The sequence below is a fragment of the Cynocephalus volans genome, chromosome 11, assembly GCF_027409185.1.
Source record: "Cynocephalus volans isolate mCynVol1 chromosome 11, mCynVol1.pri, whole genome shotgun sequence".
NCBI classification, from domain to species: Eukaryota; Metazoa; Chordata; class Mammalia; order Dermoptera; family Cynocephalidae; genus Cynocephalus; species Cynocephalus volans.
Window position 1 is genome coordinate 62,950,565 of NC_084470.1, and position 27,400 is coordinate 62,977,964.

Below are 27,400 nucleotides of genomic sequence, written 5' to 3' on the forward strand. Positions count from 1 at the left end.
CAGACAAGCGAAGATGTCTACAAATGTGTCTCATCCTGCCCAAGGATTCTGAGGATTTCTTGCAGACCCCACCAGTGGCCAGGGGCACCCAGCCCTCTTTCCCCAACTTTAGTTTGTCCTTGGCCAGTACAATGTTCTACACAGTTGGCCTTACAACTAGGGCTGACTGCAGCTGGGCCCAAGGAGCAGGGCAGAAATAGGCTGTGGCGCCTAGTGAGGGAACCCACCAGGGAGCAGCAGAGCAGGCAGGGGCTGGAGGTTGGGCCTGCACTGTTCTCCAAGCGTGATACCAGAAGCTCCTGGGCCAGCTGTCAAATGCAGAGTCCCAGGCCCCAGTGGCAAGTTGAGGGGGGCAGTTTGCACACTCGGGATTGAGGACTTATGGTCTGTGATGCTGGGTGGGAGCTGGCCCTTCCTGTTTCTCCCCCACCTGCAGTACTGATGGCAGCCTGAGGGTCCCCTTCTTCCCCAGGACAGGGGCTGCCCTTTTTCCCTCGCTTCTCCGAGATTACTGGTTAAGAGGGCATAAGAAGGAGGGGGACAATGGGCAAATGACCCTCCCCACCCCAGGAGACCTCTGGCCACAAGGATGTGGGGCCTTGGGGGAGGTGAGGGGTTTGGGTTTCAGCCACTCGGCTAGAGGTAGGTTGCAGTCAATTGTCACCTGGTGGTGCCTGGGAGGCAGCGCAGTTCTGGCGGTTGAAGGCAGATTCTGGGCCCAGGGGAGGTGATTCTGAAGAGCCATGGGACACCCAGGTCCCGTCCCAGAGCCAAGGGTGCCAGCCTCCCTGTCCCCTCCCCCTTCTTCCCTAGAACCAGCAGTGGCTGCATCCACATCAAAGAAAAAAGACATTTCAGGGGCTGATTCATTTTTCTCAAAACATGTATTTACCATTCCTCTCAGTACATCTTTGAGCACCTTTGCCAGAATCTCTCAGGAATGTGTAGCATCCCCACCCCACACTCCACACCCTCCCTAGGCCTTGGCGATGAGGCCCCTCACAGCTTGTGCAATGGTGTCCCTGTCAATGCCAAACATCTTCAGCAGCTCAGCTGGCTTCCCGCTTCTCGGTACCTGGCCAACAGCCAAGCGAGTGACAGTGACGCCGGGCTCACCCACTACTGCTGTGGACACAGCCTCTCCTATGCCACCTGGGTAAAAGAAAGGAGGTGAGTCAGATGGTGCGGGCTCAGGGGGAGCCACTCTTTGCCAGTCTGAGTTTATTCCCTTCTCAAGAATGGCAAAGATTGCTTACATAACACCTGGAGCTTCTACCCTGGAGCCAGAACAGGCATCACGAATCAATCACAGTAATGGTTATTGACATCAGCCAAAATCTGGCCTCTAAATTTTTTTTTTTTTTTTTTTTTAATGTGACCAGGAACGGGATTGCAACCCTTGGCTTGGTGTCGCCTGCATTGCGTTCAGCCAGTGAGCGCACCGGCCATCCCTATATAGGATCCAAACCCGTGGCGGGAGCACCGCTGCGCTCCCAGTGCCGCACTCTCCCGAGTGAGCCACGGGGCCGGCCCTAAATTTTTTTTTTTTTTAACACCATCCTCTGGGCAGCCACCAATAGACTATCACCTGCACTTGACCCCCGAGCCTAAGCCTGTCTTTTCCCCAGGGGCCTTGGAGTAGGGGGTGGTGTGTACTTGTGGAGGCTGCTTTGTGAAGGACTCATAAAAGACAAATTCAGCACTGCTGTCCCAGTTTGATTCTGTACAACAGCCTCAACCGTAAGCTACTTCTGGGACTCAATCTGCCTATCCCACTCCTAGCAGTGAGGTTGGAATCCTTGCTGGCTTCCTGGGTGTCAGGGGTAGGTGGGTCCCCAAGCCAAGCCTGAGGCCTAGTAAGAGGCCATGTCCCAGCTGCTCTGAGGGACAGCTCTGGGTTTTCTGGGTTACCGCTGCCCTTCTGGGGCTCAGATCAAGCAGGGCTGTCCAAGCTTGGATGCCCCCCCAGCCTAAATGTCCCAGGCCCCCATTACCTTCGTAATAGTGGTCCTCCACCGTGAGGATTCTGCCCTTGGTGGCCCGGGCACTCTCAAGAATGAGCTTTCTATCCAGAGGTTTGATGGTGAAGGGGTCCAGCACGCGGATGTTGATCTTCTCTGTAAGAGGAGTGAACACAGGGGCACGGCTGAGGGGTCTGCCCTGCCCAGGGTGGGGATGTCCTAGAAGTAGTCACATAGCTAAGGGCTCAGTCTGCGTGCCTGTCCCTGTCCTGGGGAGAACCAGTTGTCCCCTCGTGCCCACTGATGAGCTTGTGCTTGCCAGACCCCACCCCCTTCCCTTACTGCCTGGGCTCAGGGAGCTCAGCCAGCTGCGGGGCCTGCACACGGTCCAAGAACACTGAACACCAAGTGGCATGTGTGGGTCCTGCACAGCCTCCCCTCACCTTCCCACGACGCCTTTGAAGATAATGGGGAAGGAAGCCAGAGATAAGGCAAGGGTTTATGAGGAGACGGAGAGGAGACGTAGCTGCAGGCAGAAGGGTGTCAGAGGGCTGGGTGAAGACCCAGCAGAATGACCTGCTCAAAGGACAAATCCAAGCCTGCCATGCCACGCTGAAAGCCCACCCCCTGGAAGTCACCCTGCCTGGGGCTTCCCTGGCTTCTCCAGCCCCATCTTGCTCCAGCCCTTCCTGCTCCGGCCTCTCTCCAACTCCCCTGAACTCTGCACATGCCTCTCCTGTCTGCACGTCTCTTTGCTTACCAACTCCTATTCACTCTGAGGTCACTTTCCTAAGGATGCCATGCTCGCCCTCTCCTTTGTGGCACAGCAAGGCTGAAATATGACATCTGTTGGGTGATTCTGTTGGGAGCTAATGCCTGTCTCCCCTATGTCATCAACAGCTAGTGTTTGCGAGCTCGCAGCAGCAGCAGCAGTAGTAATAACAACTTACTTAATCCTCAGGACTGCCCCATGGGGAAGGTCTAGTATCTCCATTTTACAGATGGGGAAACTGAGATATGGTGATGGCGAATAACTTACTTAACTAGTGTCTGTATCATGATTCCCGCCCCATCACAGGCTCCAGGGCCTCTGATCTGACCACCATGCTCTAAGGCCATGGGGCAGGGACTGTGGCCACCACAGCCCCAGGACTCAGACTCAGCATCATGCCAGGCACGGCACAGGTACTCAAAGTGTGGCTTTAGTTAGTATTACCATCGTGTGATTTGGTGAATTCCCTCCCACTCCCAAGACCAAGCGTGCAGTTGGCACTCCATCTATGACTTTTCAGGTCCCTCTTTTCTCACCTTTCTTCAGCAGCTCGGCAGCAGCCAAGGCCTCGTGCAGGGTCACCCCCGCCCCGATCACGGTCACCTGGTCATCCTTGCTCTTCAGGACCACCTGGGAGTGACACAGGGGGCCAGTGAAGCTTGGGGACGGGGGACCACTGCTGGAGGTTGCCACAGGGAGGGTCTTGGCCCATTCTGCAGGGTCTCGCTGGGGCATGAACTGCACTGACCTTGGCTTGTCCGACCTGGAAATCCTCATTGCTGTTATAGATGACGGCACTTTCGGGGCGGCTGGTCCGGATGAAGCAGATGCCCTGGGACCGGAAAAGATAAACTGAGGAATACAGGAGGTAGCACACCCCACCTCGGAAAGCAGTCTTTCTAGAGAGGCCACCCCTTCCCACGTGCAGGCCTCCTCCACCCTGTTGCCCCCATGAGGTGTCTCTGTAAGTCACCCCATCTTGTCTACTCTAGCAGGGAAAAAGGACTTGCCTGCCCTCGGCAGCCTCCACCTCCCTAAACACTGCTGCTGTGAGCCACCCACTGACTGGCAGCCACACAAAGGCAGAGTCCTCCCAGGGACAGCTCCAGGTGGGGCCACCTCCCCAGAGTGCTTCAGGCAGGCCCCTGCCCTTGGCAGAGGAACAGGCTCCATGGGACACTCGGCCTACGGCTGTGGCTCTTGATCTGGACCACGTGGCTCAGCTCACTCTTCTCCTGTCTTGGAGAATCTAACTCAGAGAGGGCAAATAGGTGTCAGCTGCCAGGACTCTCAGTGGGGACAGTGCCGAGGTCCATTGGCAAGGGCTGCTGTGTATTTCGTTTTTCCTGCTCTACCTTCTACAAGCTACACAAGCACGAAGGGCAAGGTCAGGAACAACCACTCTGCAGCAGCCAGCGACCAGCTCTGTACCTCCATGCTGGCCTCCTCTCTTGCCCTTTGGGAAGATCCAGCTGCCAGCACGACTAAGAGTAGCCATGTGACCAACCTTTGTATTGGCTGCTAATTCCACTGCCTTCTCCGTAGACACTCCATCACTCGGGTAAAAGACAGTTGACATGGGGACCGACCGGAACATGGCCAAGTCTTCCAGGGCCATCTGAGAGGGCCCGTCTTCCCCTGGGGTGTGGGAAAGGCTAAGCTGAAATATGGACCAAGATCCTGGCCCCAACCCTTCCTCACCCCTCCTCATCCAAAAGTCAGGGGACATTGTAGGTGTAAACACCCTGGCTGAACTCACCGATGGATACGCCACAGTGGGAGCCACTGAGGTTGATGTTGCTCTCGGAGATGGCTGCCATTCGAATCTGGTCGAAGGCCCGTGTGAAGAAGGCTGCGAAAGTGCTGCAGAAGGGCACTGTCCTGTTGCGTGTGGCACAGCCCACAGCGATACTCACCTGGGGGCAGGTGGGGCAGGGTCAGCCCTGAAGAGGCAGCAGAGGGTGGCCATGGGGCCCAGGACCCCTCTGGAGGCCCCCTCTTGGGGGTGGAGGATTCTGGAATCCTAGTATCTATTAATTCTCCTCCTCTCATGCAAGGGATTTCTGTGCACCCACGGACTCTGCAGTGTTTCTGAACACCAAATTCCTTCAACTTGAAATAACCATTTCAAAAATTCTCTTAAAATTATTTTCCTTTGGAACATCTTTTTCTAGCAATAAGTAAACCCTTTCAAAGAGAAAGCTAGAGCTTATGCACAGATTGTCATCCGTCTTGGGCTTCTGAACGTCTCCCCCACCCCCACTGCCACATCTCCCTCCCCAGCCCCAAGGCCTCTGCAGATACCAGCCATCCCAACCACTCCTCTCAAGTCTGAGGGCAGCAGCCTCAAGCTTGCTGGGGCTTCAGTTCCTAAATCCCTCACCCAGAAGCACGGAGTGCAGTTATCGGTTCCAAACCAGCTGTCCCCCCATGGCTCTGAAACCTGCCAGCTGACATGAACCCTCTTTCTCTGTCCCTAGGGGCCTGCAAACCAGGCTGGGTCCCTGGGCCACGAGGAGGGGATATTTTGAAAAACAGGACATGACAGTGTTTCTCATTTCACAACCTCAGTTCCTGACAAGAGGCTGCTTTCAACTGTGCACGTCAGGGGCCCAGAGTTCCTTCAATTCTGCATCCCCCGAGGGTGGCAGGGGCCAGGGCCTTGTGCATAACAGGGGCTCAGCAGACCTTGGCTGGTAAACGCATCACAGCTCAGCCTCCTGGCAGCACCTGCCCGCCACCTGGATGGCCCTTCACCCCAGAGAGATCCCACTTACCACCATGCCTGGTCTACACGCAGGTCTCCTGAGTGCTCTTGCAGCCCTGTTCAGCTCCCCTGTTTGCACACTCACCCAGTACATCTGAACCTGGGCATAGCCTCTCCAGAACTGTGACTACTCAAGGTTAAGGGTCAATGCTGGGTCCTAGCTGTTCCTGTGGTCTCCCTGAGCTGGCCCACAGCAGGCACCTGGCATTGCCAACATGGCTGCCTAAAGGAGCAGGAGTGCTTCAGCCCTGCCCCTGCACCCTGGACCTCAGCTCTGCAGCTGTGGCTGGACCTGTGCCCTTCAGCCCATTCTTGGCACCCACCATGTTCTGCTCAGCAATGTAGCACTCAATGAAGCGGTCAGGGTGCTCCTTTTTGAAGATGTCCGAGAAGGTAGAATTCTTGGTGTCCCCATCCAGGGCGATGACACGGTCACTGGCATGGCCCAACTTGGCTAGGGCCTGCCCGTAGGCCTTGCGGGTGGCTATCTGTGGGGAGGACAGCTCTGAGTACCTCTGAGGGCATGTGCATAGCTGCAGCCTGGAGCCCTGCTTGCCTGTGGGGCCACAGCTTTCAGGGAGAAGGATAAAAACGGGCAGAAAAAGGAAGCCCAACATAGGACCTGTGGGAACTTTCAGCTCCAGTAAAGATGCCAACAACTACGGGGAATGTCTTGGGCATCTCTGCAACCCTTTGCTCCATACAACCTCACAGTCCTGCTGTATGGAACCTCATAGCCCAGCTGTGAGCCATGTGAGCTGCAAAAGATATCCTAACAATCCCGACTTCCCCACTCCCTGTGAGAGAGTCTGTGAACTCACTACCCCACTTTGCATGGAATACAGAGAGCCTGGGAGTCAGAAAGCCTGCTGCAGGCTGCACTGATGGGTTCATCCGGGGGAAGGCCCTGGACCAAGACCACTCTGCCTAGCCTTTACCAGACTATGTGGGAGTCCTGGGCTCAGGCCAAGGGGCCCTCATGGACCAGGGATGCGAGGACTTGGGAGTCCTGGGCTTTGATCCCAGTTCTGCCAATAGCTTGCAGGGCAAGTCCCTTGAACTCTTTGAGTCCCTGTAGGTAAATAATTGCAGAGCTGCTATTCTCATGAGGGAACTGACAGGAGCAACACCTCAGGGTTCCCTCCTCACCCTAAAATAATCCCTCTCCTCCCTGTACCAGCCCTCCAGAGGGCACATCTTAGCCTACCAGCCTCGGGGAGCCAGAGAACCATGGCAGCCCCATCCCCATCTAGTCCGGAAAAGTAATGCACCACTTTGTACTTTGTCTCCAACTTTGTAGCTGGGTGGGGTGGGCATGCGAATGTTGGTGATGTCCACTGAGGGCGCATCCTCCTGTGGGGGCGTTGCCAGGATCTTCTTTTTGCTCTGGATTTGGCTGTAGATCTCCTGGATGATCTGGTCTGCCATGTTTTTGGGGAGGGGCTTCCCATGCCAAGACTCCTTATCTTCTACCCCTGCAGGTACGACACAGGAGTGCAGAGGGACAGGTAAGACGGAAACTCTCAGAGGGCCAGGAAGCTACTCCAAGGAGCCCGGCCCTCCGCCTGTCCCTCCGCCTGTCCCTCCACCAGGGAGGAGCCCTCTCAGCAGCGAAAGGAAAGGAGGGACGTGGTGAACAGGACAGTCACAAGCCCGCCACTCAGTAAATCCTGCCTGGTCCTCCAGGAGGTCAGAGCTGAGTGGGAAGGGGAGGGAACGGGCATGGCAAATGTGTGCTGCTGAGCATGCCGCCCATCCCCTTCTCCCTTGTGTCCCCTCCCTGCAAGGCTGCACAGAGAGGGGCCTGCTGTAGAAGTCACAGACTCAGCAGACTCAGTTTGCCACTGGGTTGGGAGGGACCCTGGCCATCAGAAGGGGAAGCTGAGGCTCAGAACAGGGCGAGTACTGCCAAGTCACTGCAGAATCTGTGAGCAGTGGAGTGGGGTCTATAAGCAGCCAGGCATGCCCACTGTGTGGGACCAGCAAGGCTTAACCTCCCTCTCCCCCAAGGTCACTTCAAATATCACCGTGGCCTGGGCAAAGCCAAGGACAGACCAACCCTCCCAGGCAGCACCCGGTACAAACATCTGGGTGGTCAGAGCCAGGTAGCAGCACTGAGGCCATGACAATATCCCAGAGTCATCTCCTTGATGTCCACCCCTCCCAGAAGGCTCCTGGCTCTGCCGCACCATCTCTCAGAGTGTCCTCATACACCAAGTCCATGCTGCCATGACCCTGGGGCAGGCAGGTGGGTAGCCAGGGGCATCTGGCACAGAGAAGTCAACTCAGAGCCTCAAATCAGGCCCCCTAGTGCCACAGACATCCTCTGTCCTTGAGCAAGTCCCTGACCACTGCTAGTCCCATTTTCCCATCTTTAAAATGGGCATAGGCCATCCCAGGCCCAGGGATCTGGAGCCCACACTTGGGTGCCAGGGAGTGGCTTTGCCTGCACCACTCAAGCCTGGTGCAGGACCCACCTTCCAAACACTCCTGGGCTCTCAGCCCACACTGTTCCATTGCTGAAGAAGTACCCTGCTCACTGCCTAGCGGGGAACCTGGATCTTTCCAGGCTCTGCCGGGGGTCTGTGTTGAATCTTCAGCTCAAAGCAGACAGGCCTGCAAAGTGCCAGCCAGGGTGGGGGTCTAGGGGACTGTCTCACTCGCTGTTCTCTTTACCTACAGGCCCTCCACAAGTCCCTCCTACCCTTTCCTCCTGGCTATACATGCCCCTCATAAGCCAGCCTGACCTGGGTTCAAATCCTGGCCCAGCCACGTGGACGAAACTGAGTCACCTCTGGGAACACAGCACCCCCTGCTCCCCTTACTGGAGCCCAATGCTCTCAGTGACCAGCCAAGGGCTGGCACTTTCCCAGACACAAGGGTCTCAGAGCTGGGCAGCCACCTACTCCCTCAGTCAGCCACAGGGCCCAGTCCTGGGGGTGGGGGGAGGGAAGCAGGCTCACACATACAGACCCGAGATCCCTCGGCCCTTGAAGGTCTTGGCAATGATGGCTGTTGGCTGGTGCTTGACCTGGCCAAAGGCCTTACACAGCTCCTCCACGCTATGTCCATCCACGATGATGGCGTGCCAGCTGGGGACAGAGGGGGCAGAGAGTGAGGGGCAATGCCAGGTAGCAGAGTGCCCTGAGGAGCCTCCCAGGGCAAAGCCTGGCTGGGCATCTGAGGGTCTGCCCAGCACACAGCTGCGACCTGAGCCTAAAACATTCCTGCTTCCAATTTGGGTTTTATTTTTTCTTTTCTCTCTTTTCCACATTATTTTACTTCCTTTTGTTTGTCTTTGAACAGATTCCCTCCTCTTTCATAAGTAATTGCAAGCCTAGTTCATTTATTGTTTCTTGCATTCCTGATCTGTTCATTTCCTACTGAAAGCTGTTCGGGGGACGACGCACTGGTTTGGAATCTATTACACTCTTGATGAATTTTTTGGCCCAATTTTTGTCTGGGGAACACATTCGATCACTCCATAAACGCTGGATGTGGTGCTGGAAACTCTTATAAAACGATCATGTTGTCAAACATATATGAAGAAGGAGCTGGGGCAGGACAACCTTTCTCTGTAAAAGCAACCCTTTTGAGGGCTCTTTCTGGCACCATAATAGTAATAAAAGCAGCAGCTAACATGTGCTGAGTGTTCACTCTGTGCAGGCGCTGGGCCAAGCAGCACACATATTAACCCATTAAAGCCTCACAGTCCACGGGGTGGGGGCTGTTGCTGTCCCTGCCTCATAGACCCAAAAACTGAGACATGAAGGTGGAGTAACCTGCCCAAGGTCACAGAGTAAGTCAGTGGTGGAGCCAGGACTGAAGGAATCTGGCTTCAGAGCCATAAGGTTGTGGACGCGGGTCCCAGGGGCACTGCTGGGGTTATGCTCCAAGTCCCCAGGCCAATGTGGTTTGGGGGAGGCCCTTGGGCGGCTATTTCCTCATCTGTCCAACAGAGAAAATACTTGCCCCCTTCATCCTCTCCCTTTATAAGGTCAGTCATCAGAAATGACAGACCTGAGTCTGCTGTGCTACTGCTGGGCAGCCTTGATGTTCCCATCAGTTCAGTGTCATCACAGCCCGGACTCATTTACAGAGGGCCGCCTTGGAGGCCTGACCCGCACAGCCCCAGTCCTGCTCGCTTTCCTCCCCAGGGGCCTCTACTCCACAGCTCCTCTGCCATTGTGGAGCCTGGGGCTCTGGGTTCCTTGCAGCCCTAGCTGCAGAGCAGCTTGTATTTGGGGCTGAGGATGGAGATATCGAGGTGAGAGACCCTCTGGCTGACACTCCCCCAGACTGACCTGCCTACTGTATAACCCTTGGCTCAGAATTCACAATCTGTCATGACCCAAGGGCACGTCTGGAAACCCTATGTCCCACTTCCCTAGGACAGGGAGCCACTCCTCCTCCCCAGGCTGGCTGGGGCTGGGCACAGGAGGCCCAAAGCCATGCATTCTTCAGCCTCATCGGGTTAGCCATGTTCACACCTGTGCATCCTCCTCGCCCAGCAACAAAGTGAGGCCATGTGAGATAACATATGTGGAAACTCAGAATTTTCATGCCACACAACGTAAACAGACTTGCTTAAAACCAGGCCTCAGTTCACAGGCCATGGGGGTGACCTGTGCCACTAAGTCCAAAAGCCCAATGTTTAAAACTATGAATCAAAACACTAAAGCAGAGAGGCCTTTAGATGGGGCTTATTAGCCTGCTGGCTCAGCTCCTGCATCTGCAAAGCTTCTATCATGGATGACTCTCTATGCTGTGATCATGCTCAGTCCCCACCTCATACGTACCCAAAGGCCTCGCAGCGCTTCTGGTAGATGTCCACCTGGTGCTGCAGCGGGGTTGGGTCACTCTGGCCCAGGCGGTTGATGTCAAGAACGGCAACAAGGTTGTCCAGCTTATAGATGCCGGCAAAGGCCATGGCCTCCCACACGGAGCCCTCTGATAGCTCCCCGTCTCCCAGCAAGCAGTAGACTCTGTAGCTGTGGACAGAGGGTGGGTCGGAAGCTGGTCCCTCTCACCTGACCTGTCAGGCTCCCATCCTTCGCCTCCTGCAGAGCCTGCTCTCTGGGTAAAGGAGCAGCCTCCCTTGGACGTGCAGAGCAGACAGCATTTGCATGGAAGGGGCAATGGCATCCCCAACCCACGTCCACACCCTATGACAAATGGCTGTGCAGGAGGCTGTCAGGAGCCCCAGAAAGAAGCACTGGCTGTGAAGAGACAGAGCACTAAGACGACAAGGGTCTGGCCATAAGATCAGAAAAACAGGGGTTGTTGGAGCGAGAGGAAAATGAGGAAGTATGGATGAATGTGCACCACCTGCCGCAGAGGGTGAGCCTTCACAAGAACAGGAATGTGGGAGAGCTGTGGGAGGAATGGGAGCCTTGGGAACCACCTCCTCTCGTGCTTGGAGGAGCTGGGCTGGGGAGGCCGTGATGCATACCAGGCAGCATCCTGGAGCAAGAGGCTGCAGGTGGGAGGATGAGCACTGCTGAGGGCCTGAGGACCAGAAGCCTCACAGGATGGGCTCTTCTTGGGGCTCACAGCTGGCCTTGCTCCCAATACTGTAGGGGGCCTGGCCCCTTCACCCCCCAAGGGCCTTTTCCTCCCCTCAACTTAGGCAACCATGATCTTTTCAAAGGCAGTGTGACATGGTAAAGAGCACTGAACTGGGGATAAATTACCCAGCAAACGGAACCTTTCCTGGCCCCAGGGGAGGGCAGAGCAAAGGGAGACCAATTCAGGGACTGTGACCCCAGCCCTGGGGAATGAGGCTGGTGCCTGGTCAGGCTCAGAGGGGACACAGCTTCCCTCCTGCTGTTGCAGGAAAGGGCCCCCGGCTCAGCTACAGGCTCAGCAGTCCAGGCCTCCAGGTCTCCTTGCTGTAGGGCCGAGCAGGGAGGCAGGAGGAAGAGGCTGGAACAGGAAGCCATGCAGCTGTCAGCATGACTCAGCACTTCCACAGTCCACCAGGCCAGGGAGGGTGCCCTGTAGCCTCTTGCTGCCTGTTGCTTCTCTTCTGCGGCCTCCACCAGGCCAGCCACTTGTTCCCTGGCCAAGAGGACAAGGTCTCAGAGCCCACACTAAAAAGAGGCCCTGGGCTTTTCTAAAACTGAGGCCTGTCCCCAAGCTTGTCTCCTCTCTCTCCCCTGCAGGTTGTGAGGGGACCCAGGTCTGGCACAGCAGCTCTGAAAAGGACCACCATCTGGTGGGGCTGAGCCAGAGGCCTGTAGAGAACTTGACTTCCCAGGCACAGAAAGAGAAATACCACATGTTCTCACTTATTGGTGGGAGCTAGTAATAAATAAATAAATTCACACACACACACACACAAAAAAAACCGGGGGTGGGGGGGAGACATAACAACTATAATTCCTTAAAGTTGATACGATAAGCAAACAGAAAGGACATTGTTGGGAGGGAGGGAGGTTTTGGTAATGGGCCACAATAATCAACCACATTGTATAACGACAAAATAAAATTAAGGAAAAAAACAAAAAAAACCAAAAAAACCAGAGAACTTGACTTCCCCAGAAAGGGATTCCAGGGAAGTAGACTGGCTGCTGTCCCAAGCCCACACCCAATTCCAGGGAAGTGGAACTGCAGCTAAGAGTGGAGGCCCAGCATAGCTCTGGGCTTTAAGACAGGGAACAAGACTGGCCATGAGGGCCAACAGCCTCAGGTCAGGAGGGCATCCCAAGGAGACTCCAGAGAAGTGCCTGTGAACAGCAAAGGGGCCTGCGGAAGCCTGAGATAACCCTGAGGCTTTGTATTCTATTGCCTGAGCTGTTAGACTTAGGGGTGGGGGGCTGCAAATGTCCAGTCAGGAACATGAAGAGAAGGACCCTTAAATAGGAGGTCAAGGCTGTTGCAGAACTGTTGGGAAACCACCTTACATTTCCAACGCAGGACTGGCTAAATGAGTTACAGCATGTCCAAAAACAAAACATTATTGCAATCATTAAAACTAGCTCTCAACAGTTAACTTTGTGAGAAAATTCTCATGATACTACATTTAGTTTCTTTAAAAAGCAGAATATAAAGTATTATAGGTTTACAAGTTTGTAAGTTTTCTTCCATAACATGGAGGAAATACAATATAGTTAGACTTAAATAGGGGGGGTGTTAAGAATAAGGTGAGTGTTCATTTCTTTTTAATGACACTCTATATTTTCAAATGAGATGGCAGAGAGAAATGGTGATGGAGCCCGATCTGCTCTGTCAGGACGCCACTGCCATGTGCCTGGTCCAGCCCAATAACCGTGGCCCCCTCCCCCGGGTACAGTTCAAGGGCCTAGGAGTCTGCCAACCCTGGCCTCCAGCCACTTGGCCTCTGGGAACCCAGCTAAACCCCTTCTCCCTACACTGGCTTGTTCCATTATGTTTGGGTCAGGAAATGACCTTTCATAGGGAATTATTTCAAGCAAATGTAGGGAATAATTATCTCACATCTCTGGTTCTGTGCCAAGTAAAATGCTCTTAAACATACATCCCATTCTTTGGGACTCTCTCTCTTTACTTCATGGTGAATCGCTTCTGGGTGTAGCCGAGCCTGGCCCAAAGCTCAGCCAGGGACTGAAAGCAAACGCTGTGCTGCCAGGTGACGTTGCCCTGAGGGGGTTTGGAAGGAGCTGCGAGGCCTCCTGTCTCAGGAGCACCTTCACCTGGGGAAGGGCTTGCACACAGTAGGTGCTCCCTGCAGCCATCTGTCCTCAGATGGCCCACAGTCACCCTCACACCCCACTTGCCTGCCAGCCCCATGGAAGCCCTCCCTGCAGCCCTTCTCCTGAATGGGGGTCAACTGTAGGGCAGTGGGGAAGCCACCAGCTGCAGGCCAGGCTCCATGGGCCCTCCTCTAGGAAGCCTCCCACCTCTCACTGAGCAACTGGGATTCTGAATATGGACCCTGGATGCACGACCTGGGTTCAAACTCTGCCTCCATCACTGACCAGATGACCTTGGTAAGCACCTTACTTTGGCTTCCCCGTCTGCAGGAGGAGCAGCTGTGCTTATACCACTACCCAGCTCACAGAGGGCACATCAACGTGAAACTCAATAAAACACGTGAGTACCGAGCACAGGGCCTGACTCCAAATGGTAAAGGAATGAAGGAAATGCTCTGACAAGCGGTTGTTCTTAACAGCCTGCAACCCCTGCCCCCCAGCCAAATTTGGAGTCAGCAGACAGCCTTGTGGCTGATATCTGTCTCAGGGGCAGTGGGGGGCTCTCCTGCAAACTGCCTGGTGCTGGAGCAACAAACCTGTCTGGTCAGGCTGCTCACCCACCCTCTGTAGGTTCAATCTCTCAAATGTCTGTTTCTTCCCAGGCTGACAGGAGTAGCTCAGGGGTGCCCCAGAACTCTCCAGAACACATAACCCTCCCCTTTCCCAAGATAAAAGGTTGGCTTAGGTCCAGACTCCTGATGCCTAGTCAGACATGGGGGTGGGGGGTGGGTCCTTCTGACTCTCTTGGGGTCCAGGCACTGGGCTTGGGGGCAACACAGGAGCTCCTCAGCCAAACTGCTCTGGCTGAAGAGCACATGGTTAGGAGCATGTGCTGTGGGTGCCAACTCGGCCCCACCAGTCACTACTGAGGGATTCTAGGCAGGTCCTGTAGCTCTTGGTAGGTCTTTGTGAGGACAAAATAGGCCACACGTACATGTTACTTAGCTCCAGCCAGGCAAGAGGAGGTGCCAGGGGTGGTGGTGAACCACGGGCCACCAAGGACCCCTCCCGAAACCATAGAGGATGGGGGTGGGAAGCAGGGGTGTTACCTGGCTTTGTCGAAGTATTTGCCCGTGTAGGCCATCCCACAAGCAGCCCCGAGACCCTGGCCCAGGGAGCCAGTGGCCACATCAGTGAAAGCTTGTTTCTGTCATAACAGAGGGGCACAGTTACTCATGGGGGATCCTGGCCTCATCAGCCACAGGAACCAGGGCAGTCACACACCCCCACCCAGGCCCAGCGAGCCCCTAACTGCAGAAGGCCCTGCCCCAGGGCAGCCTCCCCCAGGTGCTACCTCTCATTCACATACTGTAGCCCACCTTATTGCTGGGGATATGCTGCAAGACTCCCAATGGATGCCTCAAACAGGAACTCTAGCCAAGGAACGCCGGGTCACCTTTCCACTTAACGGAAGCACTTTACAGCTTCTCTCAGGCATATCCGAATTGCCACCTCTTGTGCTAGGGGCCACTGTTAAGTAGTATGTGGCAACTTGAACACAAGCACTGTGATACAGCGACAGTTGATCTGATAACCCAGACTGATGCTGAGGGACAACAGGCAGGTAGTGTAGACAGGGTGGATAGGCTGCACAAAGGGATGATTCAAATCCCTAGCAGGAGCGAGCTGGATGGCACCAGATTTCATCACGCTACTTGGATCAGTGCGCAATTTAAAACTTATGAATTGTTTATTTCATCTAATAGTTTTGGACCTTGGTTGGCCGTGGGTAACTGAAACTGTGGAAGGTGAAACCTCGGATAAGGGGGGACTACTGTACTAAGTAGTGGTGGGCATGTGGGTTCAAATCCCACCTCTGCCCACTAGTGAGCTGTGTGGCTACAGGCCAGGGACTAAACCTCTCTTGGCCTTAGTTCCCACCTCATCCACCTCATAAAGTGGCTGGGAGAATTCATGACAAAATTGACATAGAACATTTGGCCCTGCTGGGTACCCAGACCATGGTGACAGTTTTTGTGGTACCCATGAACTGCAAACATTTGCAAGAATGCCAGCTGGCACCCTTAGGAGAAAACTAGGTCCCCTCCCTGGGCACCACCAGCATCCTGCTGCCACCCCTTATGGATTCCCCAGTGAACCTCTCTTCCCGAGCTGTTCTATCTGGCCAGGGGATTCAGTGGGGAAGGAAAGCTTGGGGAGATGCCCTCCCTGAAGTCGGCCCAGAATACCCTTGGCTGGGCCTCAAAAGGCCCTGACCTTCACCACTAGCTAGGGATGAATATGACGTGCACCAAAACGCTGGCTCCTTTTTTCCTCCCCTCAATGCCCTCCTCTGCCTCTCCACACCTTCAGCTTCTCAGTGGGCAGTCTCCCTGCCCCCTTCCTGCATGCCAGGGAGACTCCTGGCATGTGTGCTTACCGGGACAGGGTGCCCGTCCAGATCAGAGCTGATCTTCCTCAGGTTCAGCAGCTCTGCCTCGGGCAGGAAGCCAGCTTCAGCCCAGACTGCGTACAGGATGGGAGCTGCATGGCCCTGCCGGGAGATGGCAGTAGAGAGAGTCTGATGGGGATCTGATATTTGGGGCTGTTCCCACTGCACATTGAACCCTGCGGCCTAGCTGAGCCGGCCAGCCTGGGTATCCATTTCAGGAGGGAAGCAAGTGAAGGCTACTTCTCCCCTTTCATCCCTCTCCAGCCTCCTGGTTTTCAGCCCACAATTCCCACAGCTAAGGCTGGGCATGCACTAAGACAGGTGCAGGGGGCACAGCTGCGAGACCAGATGAAGCCAAAACCACAGCAGGCAGCCAGCCACCCTAATCTCTGGCTGCTAGCATGCGGACAGACTTGGACCAACTTCTAAGTTCAAAAGCCTGCCCCGAGAGACCAGAGGCCGCTGAGCCAGGCCTGAGTACAGGTGGATTTCAGGGGTTTGTGGCTGCAATTCTCACCCGGGAGGGGTAGGACAGGGTGTCCCATCCAAAATCTTGCCGCAGTGTACCAGCACTCCTGAGGGAGCTGGCCATAGCCCCGAGAGGGCCAGCGCCAGGCAGAAAGACACGGGCAGAAAGCCACAAAGCTGTAACCCCAAACCTAGATTCCAGTCCTGCCTGTCAACACCCAAATTGGGCAAATCATCCAACAGATGGTTTCCATTGTCTCCTGCCCCATTCCCTTGGGTTAGAGCCTTGTTAACGTGCTTGGGCTCTCAGGAAGAGCACCCCACTGATTCAGCCATGTATTCCTTAACCAGCGGGGTCAGCACAGAGCCAACACTGAGGCAGGGGCCAGGGAAAGCAGGTGAAGGCACCGGGAGGGGTCGGCCCAGGTTGGGCCCAGGCTGGGCTTAGAGTGCGGATAGGTCTCCTCAGAGACTACTCACCATTCCAGGGCTATGTGACCCCAGCCCCAGGCGAAGGGCGGCTGGCAGTGGGCAGCTGCGCTCTTACCTTGGAGAGCACGAAGCGGTCATTGTGAGGGTTCCGGGGGTCCTGGGACTTGTAGCGCATTGTGTGGAAAAAGAGAACAGCCATGATTTCGGCAGCGCTGCAGCATGACGTGGGATGTCTGTGGCCCAGGAGAGAAGACACATGCATCGTGGCCTTGGAGCCCTGACCTCCAGTGCTCACCCTGGGCCCATGTACAGGAAGCTGGTGGTGCAGGTCCCAAGGAGTCAGGTGCTCCTGTCTCCTGGGACAATGGCTTGGGGACCGTGCCAGTTAGCAGGTGTTGGGGGCTTTCATACCTGCCCAGGGGCACCATCTCAGACGGTCGGGATCATGGCTGGACTAGAGTAAGAAGGAAGGAGGGGCCCAGGAGAGATCAAGCACAGAAGACCCAGCACAAGGCCGGCGCTATGGCTAAGGGGCAGCTCGTGTCAGGTGCAGCTTAGTCCCCACCTTGTGCTCCTAGCAGGGTCGAAGGCCTTAGCAGCTGAGGAGCCATGGCACCTCCACGACTGACCAATGAGCCTACCCCGACAGGCTGCCCAGGACTCCGCCCACTTGTGGGGCACCCTGCCCTCCCAGCACCCCAGGGCGCTGGTCCTCTGAGACCCTGGGGCAGGGGGTAAGGAACTGAGGCTCACGGAGTTACCACAAACCTCTCATCTCCATATGGGGTTGGTAGCCTGAAAATCGGACTTTGGACTTTACAATCTCAGCACTGGGCTACTACTCAGCTTTTTAAATGGGCACTTAGAGGGCTGGCACAGCAACTTGGAACCATGCTTTCATATAGAATTTAAAAAACAAGACACACAATCTCATCTTCTTCAATGGCTACAATAATGTAAAAAGAAAAACCCCTTCTGCCTGTAGACAAGAGCTGAGAGGCCAATAAAATCAAGAACCTGTCTTGCCAGCCCTGGGGCGGGGAGTCAAGGATCCCCCCCTTTTAGACTCCCATGCTGCAATGCCTGGCTAGCCCGAAGCCCTGTGGTCCACACAGTTGTATTAAGATGTCAGCTTTGGGGCACATGCTTCCTGGCTGCTGCCTCCTCACCCCATGCAGCTTAGCTTGGCCCTCTGACACTGCTCTTTGAGGTTCTTCACACTAAAGCATGCCTGATGCCAAACCCAAGGGCACATGCAACATAAGGGGTTCACGCCAGCTTCCCTTCTCCCCCTCCAGTTGGCGCCCCCACTGGGTTAGAGGTGAGTCACTCCCAGTGCAGAGGCGTTAGTACAGAAATCCAGAACTGTTCATGCTGGTTTAGTACCCACATTCCCAGCACACAATTATCTCATACTTAACCATTTCTACGAACTCCTGGTCATGGGGAAAAGACACTACACCTGAAAGAGGGAGGTGAGGACATGTAAACGAGAAACCTTTTCTGCCTGGCAGGGATGCTAATCCCTTGCTCCCAGTGCCAACTTCAACTGGAAGGACAACCCAATTAACAGTGGTCAGGCTGACCTCTTGCCCTTCCTACCTCCAAGGGTGGCCCGTCCCTGAGGAACTCTGTTTCAAAAGTCATGGCCACACTAGGAGGAAGCGACAGCGGGAGAAGGATGTGGGTGGACAGTGGGCCAAACTGCTCGAAGGAGAAAGAAGTAAAGCAGGTGCAGGGGCTCCACCTGCCCGTCCACCTTGTGACCCCAGGACGACATTCCCCCCTGCCACCAGGAAGAGGCTCCAGGGAGAAAGAGTGTGGCATAGGCATCTTCTGCACTCGGCAAAGGCATGCCTAGGCCCAGACAGAGTGGACGCAGACAGAGGAAGAAGGTCAGCCATGAGGTGACACCAAAAGCTGAAAGTGGAAACAGCAGTGGATCTGAAGCCTTCCTTGCTAGGCGCTTGAGGGGTGAGCCTGCAGTACTTCATTCCCTCCGAAGCCCACATCTGGCCAACCGCTGGCACTGTCTGCACACTCACCAAGTAAACATACACAATATTTTGGGATCCGTAGGAGCCAGGTGCCCTCCCACTCCTCCTGGAGCTTTCGGGGTTCCCCCTCTGCAAAGTGCCCCAGGGTGGGGATATGGGCTGTGCCACTCATGCTGTGTGACTTATGCAAACGCTTCACCTCCTTGGGGTTCAGCTTCTTCACTTGTAAATGATGGGCTGGGTAGGGTGTCGGGGAACCCAGTAGGATGACACATGTGAAGTGTCCAGGTCACCATCAGCCACCGCCATCCACTGGGGGCCAGTTGCCAAACCTCTCAGTGCCTCCACTCCTCATCTGCAGGCTGGGACTATGATCCCCACTGGCCACGGGCAGGCAAGAGGGAAGAAATGAGCCAAGGATTGAGACAGGGCTCTGTAAACTATAGAGTGCTGAGCACACAGGAGACAATTACTTTTAAGCTTAACCTACTACAGGGCCTTTGGGGCCAAAAGCACATGAGTCCATGGCCTCAGGGCCTGAGCTTCTCCTGCAACCCTGGCCTGCCTGGCTAGAACTGCAGGTGGAGAGAGGGGTCACAGTGTCCTCACCATAGACCCCAACTCTTTGTGAAGCAGACTTGACACTTAGTTCTAAAACCCTGCCTTAGCCTGAACAGTTCACTTTTAATCCCAATTAGTTCAATCTGTGAAGACGGTGTGGAGAATTTAGAGCTAGGCCCAAATAAAGTTTCTCAATATCCCCCCCCACCCCCACCCCCAGCCTGCCACCCTCCAGGAAAACACACATTCTCCCAGATGTTTCCTGGCCAGGAGGGTTCTCATCCCTTCAGCACTCACTCCACCTGCTCACAGGTTTCCATGCAGGAAAAAGCCAGAGAAGATCCCTCCCCACTTGGCTGGGCTCTTTGAGATAGTGAATGTCAATTTTTATTCTCAAAACGGCCCCTCCCCCACCATACACAGCCTGGGCCTGAACCACAAGGAGTCACACAATTTCTCAACGAGTGAATAAACCAAGCACCTAGGGCCGGCCCGTGGCTCACTCGGGAGAGTGCGGTGCTGATAACACCAAGGCCCCGGGTTCGGATCCCATATACGGATGGCCGGTTCGCTCACTGGCTGAGCGTGGTGCTCACAACACCAAGTCAAGGGTTAAGATCCCCTTACTGGTCATCTTTTAAAAAAAAAAAATAATAATAAAAAAAAATAAACCAAGCACCTATAACAGCCTCACCAAGGCAATCCCCAATGCCTAGAAAATACAAAAGTAAGAAAAAAATTTGTAGGGCTGGCTCGTGGCTCACTCGGGAGAGTGCGGTGCTGATAACACCAATGCCTCGGGTTCGGATCCCATATAGGGATGGCCGGTTGGCTCACTGGCTGAGCGTGGTGGTCGGTTAGCTCACTGGCTGAGCGTGGTGCTGACAACACCAAGCCCAGGGCTAAGATCCCCTTACCAGTCATCTTTAAAAAAGAAAAGAAAAGAAAAGAAAAAATTTGTTATGGAGAAGAAATAAGTACTCAAAGAAGAAAGTAAAAAAAAAAAAAACAACAAAATACTCTTTTCAAACATAAGAGTTGAAAACCGGTAAGATCTAACTTAAGTTAGAAAAATGGAGGGAGCTTAAAGACAGTAGAAAGAAGCTGAGAAAGAACAGAAACTTATGAAACAGGAAGCAATATACAATAAAAAAAAAAAATTAGAGCCAAGAGCTAGTTCTTTTAAATTTTTTTAAATTAAAAAAAAAAAACTTAAAAAGTTACCAAACTTCTAACAAGGGGGAGATCAAGAAAAAGAGAAGTGTAATATTAGAAATGGAAGCTGAGGCACAAATACCAACGACAAAATACTCTGAATGACCTGATGCAAATAACCTTGAAAACAGGCACACTTTAAGGAAAAAATAATTTACCAAAACTGACTCAAGAAAAAATAGAAAACCTTTTTAATAGTAAATTTAAAAAGAAACCAGATCAGTAGCTGAAGTACATTCCTCAACACCCAGCAACACACAGGAAGGGCACGCACGTTTCATGCACGCTCAGAAACACAAACAGGGGTGTCCCCACTTTGTTTGTAGTGGCAAGACCTGGAAATCACCCACATGTCCATCACTGAATAGATTTATCGCTATATATCCATATAATGGAATACTATAGGACAGTGAGAACAAGTAAGCTACACTTCACAGGCCCAACATCAGTATCATCTGACAAATGTTACATGTGAAAAAAGCACAGTGCAGAAGGACCTGTGTAACAAAGAAGACCATACTGCTTATGAATACGTACAAATGTTATTTGTATGTACTAGAAGGAAAAGAACAGGATGACAAGGAAAAATTCAGAGTGCAGCTCTTTCTGGGGGAAGGGAAGATGAGGATCGAGGGACACATAGGAGTTTCGAAAGTTCTGTACTGTCCTAGTTCTTAAGCCTGGTGGTAGCTACATCAGATTAATTATTTATAACCTAAGTACATTACAGTCATCTGTCAGTATCCCCAGGGGATAGGCTCCAGGAAGCCTGTGGATAACAAAATCATGGATGCTCAAGACTCTGATATAAAATGGCACAGTATTTGCATACAACCGACACACCTCCTGCTGTGGACTTTACATCATCTCTAGATTACTTACAATGCCTAATACAGTGTAAATGCTATGTAAATAGTTGTTATACTGTATTTTTAAATTTGTATTATTTTAAACTGTTGTGTTTTTGTTTTTCTGGAATATTTTCAATCCCTGGTCGGTTGAATCTGCAGATGCAGAACTCATCGATACAGAAGGCTGACTGTATTTTATTCTTCTTTATGCATTTATTTCTTTTTTTAAAAGAAATACTGAGGACAGAATCCCAGGATGCCAGGGTAGAAGTGAACTTCAGAAGCAGTTCTCTTTCTTCCTGTTCCTCAAACTGCCTGAGCTGGCTCCTGCCTGGAAAGAACCTCTGACTCCAGACCTCAGGTTGTTTCTTCACATCTCTGCCCCATGTCACCTCCTCCGAGAAGTCCTCCCTGACCATGCTATCTAAAATAGGTCTTCTTCCCCTCACTCATGCTTGCCACCACCCAACATCATGTGATTATTTATTGCCTGTCTATCCTACTGCAACACAAACTCCAGGAGGACAGGGACTTTGAGTCCTTTCACTTGTTGTGTCCTGGCACAAAAACTGAGTGTACAAATTAAGAAATGATATCCTGACTCTGTGGCCCTGGGGCTCTGATCTCTGAGCCTCAGTTTCCTCACTGTAAAATGGAGATAAAAATAGAACCTGACTGAATGAGGCAGTGTATGTGTAAAGAATGTGGCACAGTACACAGAAATCAGCAATTGCTCAGTAAACATTGGCTCTTATTAGAATCAGAGAGTAAGTCTAACCTCCTTCTCATTTTGAGGATGGGACCACTAAAGTTCACAGAAGGGAAATGACTTGCCCAAGGTCATGCAGCCTGCCAGTAGCAGAGCTAGGACCAAAACAGAATGCTAAGAAAAACTGGTGAATGGATAAACAAAATGCACTATATCCATATAATGGAATATTCAGCCATAAAAAGAAATGAAGTACTAATTCATGCTGCAGCATGGATGACCTTCTAAAAATTATGCTAAGTGAAAGACCTCATTCTGTATGATTCCATTTATATGAAATGCCCACCAGAGTTCACTTTGTAGAGACAGAAAAGTAGATTAGTGGTTGCCTGGGACTGGGGGTGGGAATGGGCAGTGACTGCAAATGGACGGGAGGAACCTTTTTAGGGGTGATGAAATTTCCTAAACTTGGGTGAGTAAATTCATTAAAATTTATTGTAAACCACTATAAGTGTTAAAATCATTGAACTGTACACTTGTAGTGTGATGCTATTCAAATTTTTCCTTAATAAGGCTGTTAAAGATTAGCTTTTAAAAGGAGAAAAAGGTGCCAACAGCCCAGTAGAGGAAGTTCTGGGGTTTCCACATTTCCTGTTCAGTCATGCAGCCCTCAGAGATCACACCCAGTCCATGAGTGCAACTGACTTCTGAGCAAGACCTCCTGCTGGTGGAATCATCCCAGCTCCTACCAGATCCACCTTACCCTGAATGCCACCCTGCCATACCTTGCCTCGCCGTCCAGGCCCAGAGCAGAGTCTGCCTAAGGACCCAGCTCTGTGCAGGTCCCTGACCTCAAGAAGTGTTCTGGGGCTGAGCCCGTGGCGCACTCGGTAGCGTGCTGCGCTAGCAGCGCGGCGACGCTCCCGCCGCCGCGGGTTCGGATCCTATATAAGGATGACCGGTGCACTCCCTGGCTGAGCGCCGGTCACGGAAAAAAAAAAAAAAAAAAAAAAGAAGTGTTCTGGGCATCCACGGGATGTAACTGTGGTCTGTGGCAACAAGGGACTTTCTGGTAGGACCAGGCTCTGGTGACAACAGGCCTGCCTAAATAGGCAAATTCAAGGGGGTCAGAGCTGCAACAGGGGCCAGAGTGTGGTTAGAGTTAACAGGAAGCCACCAGAATGTCTCAGCCAGACCCTAACCAGGGGGCTGCACTTCATTACCATTTTCTGGGAGATCAGAGATCACTCAGGCACAGAACCAAGTCATGTCAGGGCAGCTAGGTGAAGTTGGGAAATGCTGCTACTGTTGGGGCTATCTCAATGGGCCGCACTCTTGCCTCACTCAGGGCTGGGCTGGGGCAGGAGTCAGGTGTCCCAAGGCAGCCCAAAAGAAGAAGCAGGGTCAGAGAGGCTGGGCCTACATGGGGCCGACCTGAAGGGGCTCTGGGTACAAAGCATCCCTGAATGTCAGAGCTGGGTAGCAGAGATGAAATCCCAGCCATTTCAAGATTACACAGACCACCAGAACATAAAACTAATAACTGTGGGTAATGTGGCCCCAGAGCCTGCTTACTCTGCTCCCCAGCCCCACTCCACCTATCTATGAATCTCTCCTTTAAAGATGGGGAAACTGAGGCCCTGGGATGGGACAGGCCTTCCTGACAAGGGCACAGCCAAAGCTGTGGGTCCAAAGCAAATCAGGCCTGACCAAGAAGGCATCCTCAGGTGACACCACAGTGTAGCCCTGGTGAGTGCTGACAACTCTTTACCTCCAGTCTCAGGTTCAGGCCACTTCTGACAAAGCCATTGGGCCTCCATTTTTTTTTTAAAGCCTGGATGAGCTGGACCTCCTCCAAAGTTCCTTCAGCATGTGCAGAGAGATGACTACAGAGAAGCTCTGGCCACTGGGGGCGCTGCCTCAACCAAGAGGCTTTGTGCAGGCTCTGTCCCTCCACCTCCAGGTCTAGCTCCCCTGACACAGGGGCCAGTGTCCTTAATTCCCAGGGCCTGGTGACATCTACTGTATTTGGGGTGGGCGATGGCACAGGAATGTGAAAACTATGGAGAAGTGAGGACTTCACCCAATCCTGAGACCAGGAACCTGGGTCTTCACTGACAGAATGTCTGAGTCCACTCTCAGTGGGTGACAGGCAAAAGACTGGACCAAAGTCCTGGCTCACCATTTATTAGTCTATTTCTGTTGTTTATAACAAAACTGGGTAATTTATAAGAAAATGAAATTTATCATTTACAGTTTCAGAGGCTGGGAAGTCCAAAGTCCAGGGAACACATCTGATGAGGGTCTTCTTTGGTGGTGGCTTTACAGAAATGCAGGGGTCTCACATGGCAGAAAACGGTGGAGCAGAGAGGGACTGACTTCTAATGTGCTCTTCTTTTAAGGCCCTCAGAACCATGCCCCTGACCAACATTATTAATCCATTCACTCTGGCATGGTCCGACAACTTAATCACCTCTTCAAGGCCCCACCTTTCAATTACCGCAATAAGATTTCCCACCCTCAACAGTTACAGTGGGAATTAAGCTTCTAATATATGAACTTTGGGGACACAATTCAACCAATCCATAGCACACCACCAGGGCTGTAAGCCCTGTCCCATTCTAGGGGACATCCTGACATAATGGTCATTTCAGCTGTGACTGCAGCCCAGATTGGGTCAGGGCTTCAGGACTGAATGGAACTCACCCACTACAGTGAGGAACAATGGGCCTCAAAATAAACATCTGGGGACCCGAACACTGCCCATGTCTCAAGTCTTCCTTGATTACATTTTGTGCACACTCACTCTTGGCACACACCTTTCAAAATCTCTCTTGTGACAGGGGCTGCATAGCAATGTTACTTCCTTCCGAAAATAAATTTTCTGTATTTCCTGTGTCTCATACACACAAACGCACATGCACACACACACACACACAAAGGAATCACTGTATTTTACACTCTTTTCTCTTGGAATCTTTGCTTTTTGAGTTCAGGGAGTTCCTCCCTGAGGCGTTACAAAGTAAACATGGGTGTAACTCTCAGTCAATACATACAGTATCTTTTGGGGTGGAAATCAGAGTTTACCTAACAAAGACCCAGGAGACACACTTGACACCCCCCACCCCCGCTTTGGGGTCCTTCTACCATTGTAGATGTTCTTTCATTTATCCCCAAGTGCCTTTCAAACTGGCTAAAACCTGCCATGGCTGTACCTGACATTCCTCTTTCCCATTTCTCTCCATTCTCCTGTCTGGTGCTGCCCACCTGCCCATGAAGTCTTCTTGATAATGCGAGCCCCCAGGCCCCGCCAGGCAGTATGGAACAGCCATCAATTACCAGCTTGGGCAAGTCACTTACTGTAGCCCCAGTGTCCTCATCTATAAAATGTGAATATAATACAATCTATCTCATAGAGTTATAGTAGTCCCCGCAGGTAAGGGATACTCCCAGTGGATGCTTGAAATCGCGGATAGTACCAAACCCTACACATACTATGTTTTTTCCTATATGGTAATAGGTGGGTGGCATGCACAGCACGGATATGCTGGACAAAGGGATGATTCCCATCTGGGGTGAGGCACAGCAGGATGGCATGAGATTTTATCATGTTACTCACAACAGCACTCATTTTAAAACTTATGAATTGTTTTTTTCTGGAATTTTCCATTTAATATTTTCAGACCGAGGTTGACCATGGGTAACTGAAATTGCAGAAATGTTTGTATACCTTATCTAGCCCTATAAGATGCTCACATGTGTAACACTATTTACTCAGGTAATTGCTGTGTCTCTCCAGGTAGATCTCAGACCCCCTGAAATGGCCAAGGGAAGCAGATCCAGTAGTACCAAACAAGCAATACAAGGTGTTCAGACCTACTCTGTGCCAGGCTGGAGGCGGAGGGCACCAGCAGTAAGCCGGGTCCCTGCCTGGGCAGGGGATACCCCACACAATAGACAGGACTGATAAAAACCTAGGAGAAATAACAGATCCAAAGTGGGGATGGGAGTGAGGTGGGAGGGAAACAGCTTGTGAGAGAGGTCCGTCCCTTCTGAGAACAGGGTGTCTTAAAGACACAAAGAGTGAGTGTGTACCCACCCTAAAGGGCAAAAAGATGTACTTCTTATTAATATATCTTGTATGAAACTGGCCAGAAGCACACAGCTTGGTTGGGAAGGTCCCTGGGAATCTCCCCCAGTCTAGCTCTCAAAATCATTTCATGAACCCAGCACACTGCTGTTGCTGTGGCCTCAAACCAGGCCTCAAGCGGAGCCCTGGAATCCTTGAGATCACCTACTGCGGCAAGCACCATTGCTGTCCCCATTTTCGAGTGGGAAGCAGGCTCTGAAGTAACTCACTGGTGGACCTTCTCAACCACCCACTGGATGCCTCCAGATACACGGTAGCTGGTTATTATCACTGTCCCTGCTGGACGCCTTCAGAGGAGGCTCCTTGGTATCAGCAAGTCTTTCTCCAGAAGGTGGAGAAAGGCTGTCTCAGGAAAAAGTACAGCCGGCGGCTTGCCCTGCCCCCAGGACTTCATTCTCACCGCTGCGGCCCTGGAACGCGGTCCTTCCGTCACTCGGCCTTCCAAGTCTCCTTCCACCACTCCATCCCAACCTCAGCCACCTCCAGCTCCCCGCCCCAGGTCAGGCCTCCCCTTCACACCGGGGGCCTGCATCCATGTGCCTCATCCCTCCAGCCGCCTGGCGTCTCAGCAGCCCCCTGCTCCAAACTCGGAACCGACCCAAGGGTGGCAGGAACGTGAGGAGATGACGGCGAGGGGTGGAGATAAGGCCGGGCCCCAGATTCCCCTTGCAAGACGGGGGATTAGAACAGCCGCTCTCGAGTTGGGTCGCTCCAGTTCAAATCCCAGCTCTCGCTGTGTGTGACTTAACTGACAGACTCAGGGCCTCAGTTTCCCCACCCACAAGGCAGAACGTTACCAGTGACACCCACACTGAGTCGTGGAGGGGAAGAGGGTCGCGGGTGAAAAGCGCAGGGCAAAGGGCCGGGTTCTCAGGAAAAGCAATAATGGTGGCCCTCCCGGTACGGCCGGCGAGGGGACTCTGCGATTCCCGAGCCTCGTCCCCGCGCCTCCGTGCAGCGGGGAGCTGGAGTCTAGCGAGGGCCGCAGCCGGCCCGGGGCGCACGCGGCCGGGCCCTGGAAGCCGGGACAAGGGCGGAAGGCCTGCGAGGCGCGCGTCTCCGCCACCGAACCGCGCCCCCGGCCGCCTCCCTCGTGGTGGCACCGTGCGACGGGACAGGGGGCCGGCACGCTCGCCGCCGCGGCCACCGGAAGCGGCTCCCCTGGCCTGCCGGAGCCCCGCCGCGGCCGGGCGCCCTCCCCGGGCCCGGGCCCGCGCCCGCACTCACCCCGAGCCCGCCGCCGTGGTGGCCTGGATGGAGCTGATGCGCAGGCGGTTGGCCGTGTCCTTCAGGGCCTGCAGCTTCTGCTGGTCGGGCTTGTGGTAGCCCTCCATGGCGCGGCCGGGCGAGGACCAGGAGGAGGCGGCGCGGGCGCGGAGACGCGGAGACGGC

At 53.3% G+C, this 27,400-nt stretch overlaps 1 protein-coding gene across 1 annotated transcript; it reads right to left on the reverse strand.

Moving 5' to 3' along the window:
• Window positions 1-938: 938 nt before the first annotated feature.
• On the reverse strand, window positions 939-27,400 carry TKT (transketolase). The gene is made up of 14 exons (XM_063114097.1): window positions 27,236-27,400; window positions 16,641-16,758; window positions 15,614-15,727; window positions 14,283-14,380; window positions 10,300-10,491; window positions 8,474-8,592; window positions 6,782-6,975; window positions 5,824-5,988; window positions 4,493-4,649; window positions 4,241-4,371; window positions 3,482-3,565; window positions 3,270-3,363; window positions 1,995-2,117; window positions 939-1,152 (listed from the first exon to the last, which is right to left on the reverse strand). Exons 1-14 carry the CDS (start codon window positions 27,340-27,342, stop codon window positions 977-979), a joined length of 1,872 nt encoding a protein of 623 aa, XP_062970167.1. The 5' UTR covers window positions 27,343-27,400; the 3' UTR covers window positions 939-976.

Coding starts and splice junctions, on each gene's coding strand:
- TKT (XM_063114097.1), bottom strand. CDS start 27,342: ATGGAGGGCTACCACAAGCCCGACCAGCAGAAGCTGCAGGCCCTGAAG. Junction 15,728..16,640: donor ACCGCTTCGTGCTCTCCAAG/GTAAGAGCGCAG, acceptor ATCTCCCGGCAG/GGCCATGCAGCTCCCATCCT. Junction 3,566..4,240: donor AATTAGCAGCCAATACAAAG/GTTGGTCACATG, acceptor TTCCGGTCCCAG/GGCATCTGCTTCATCCGGAC.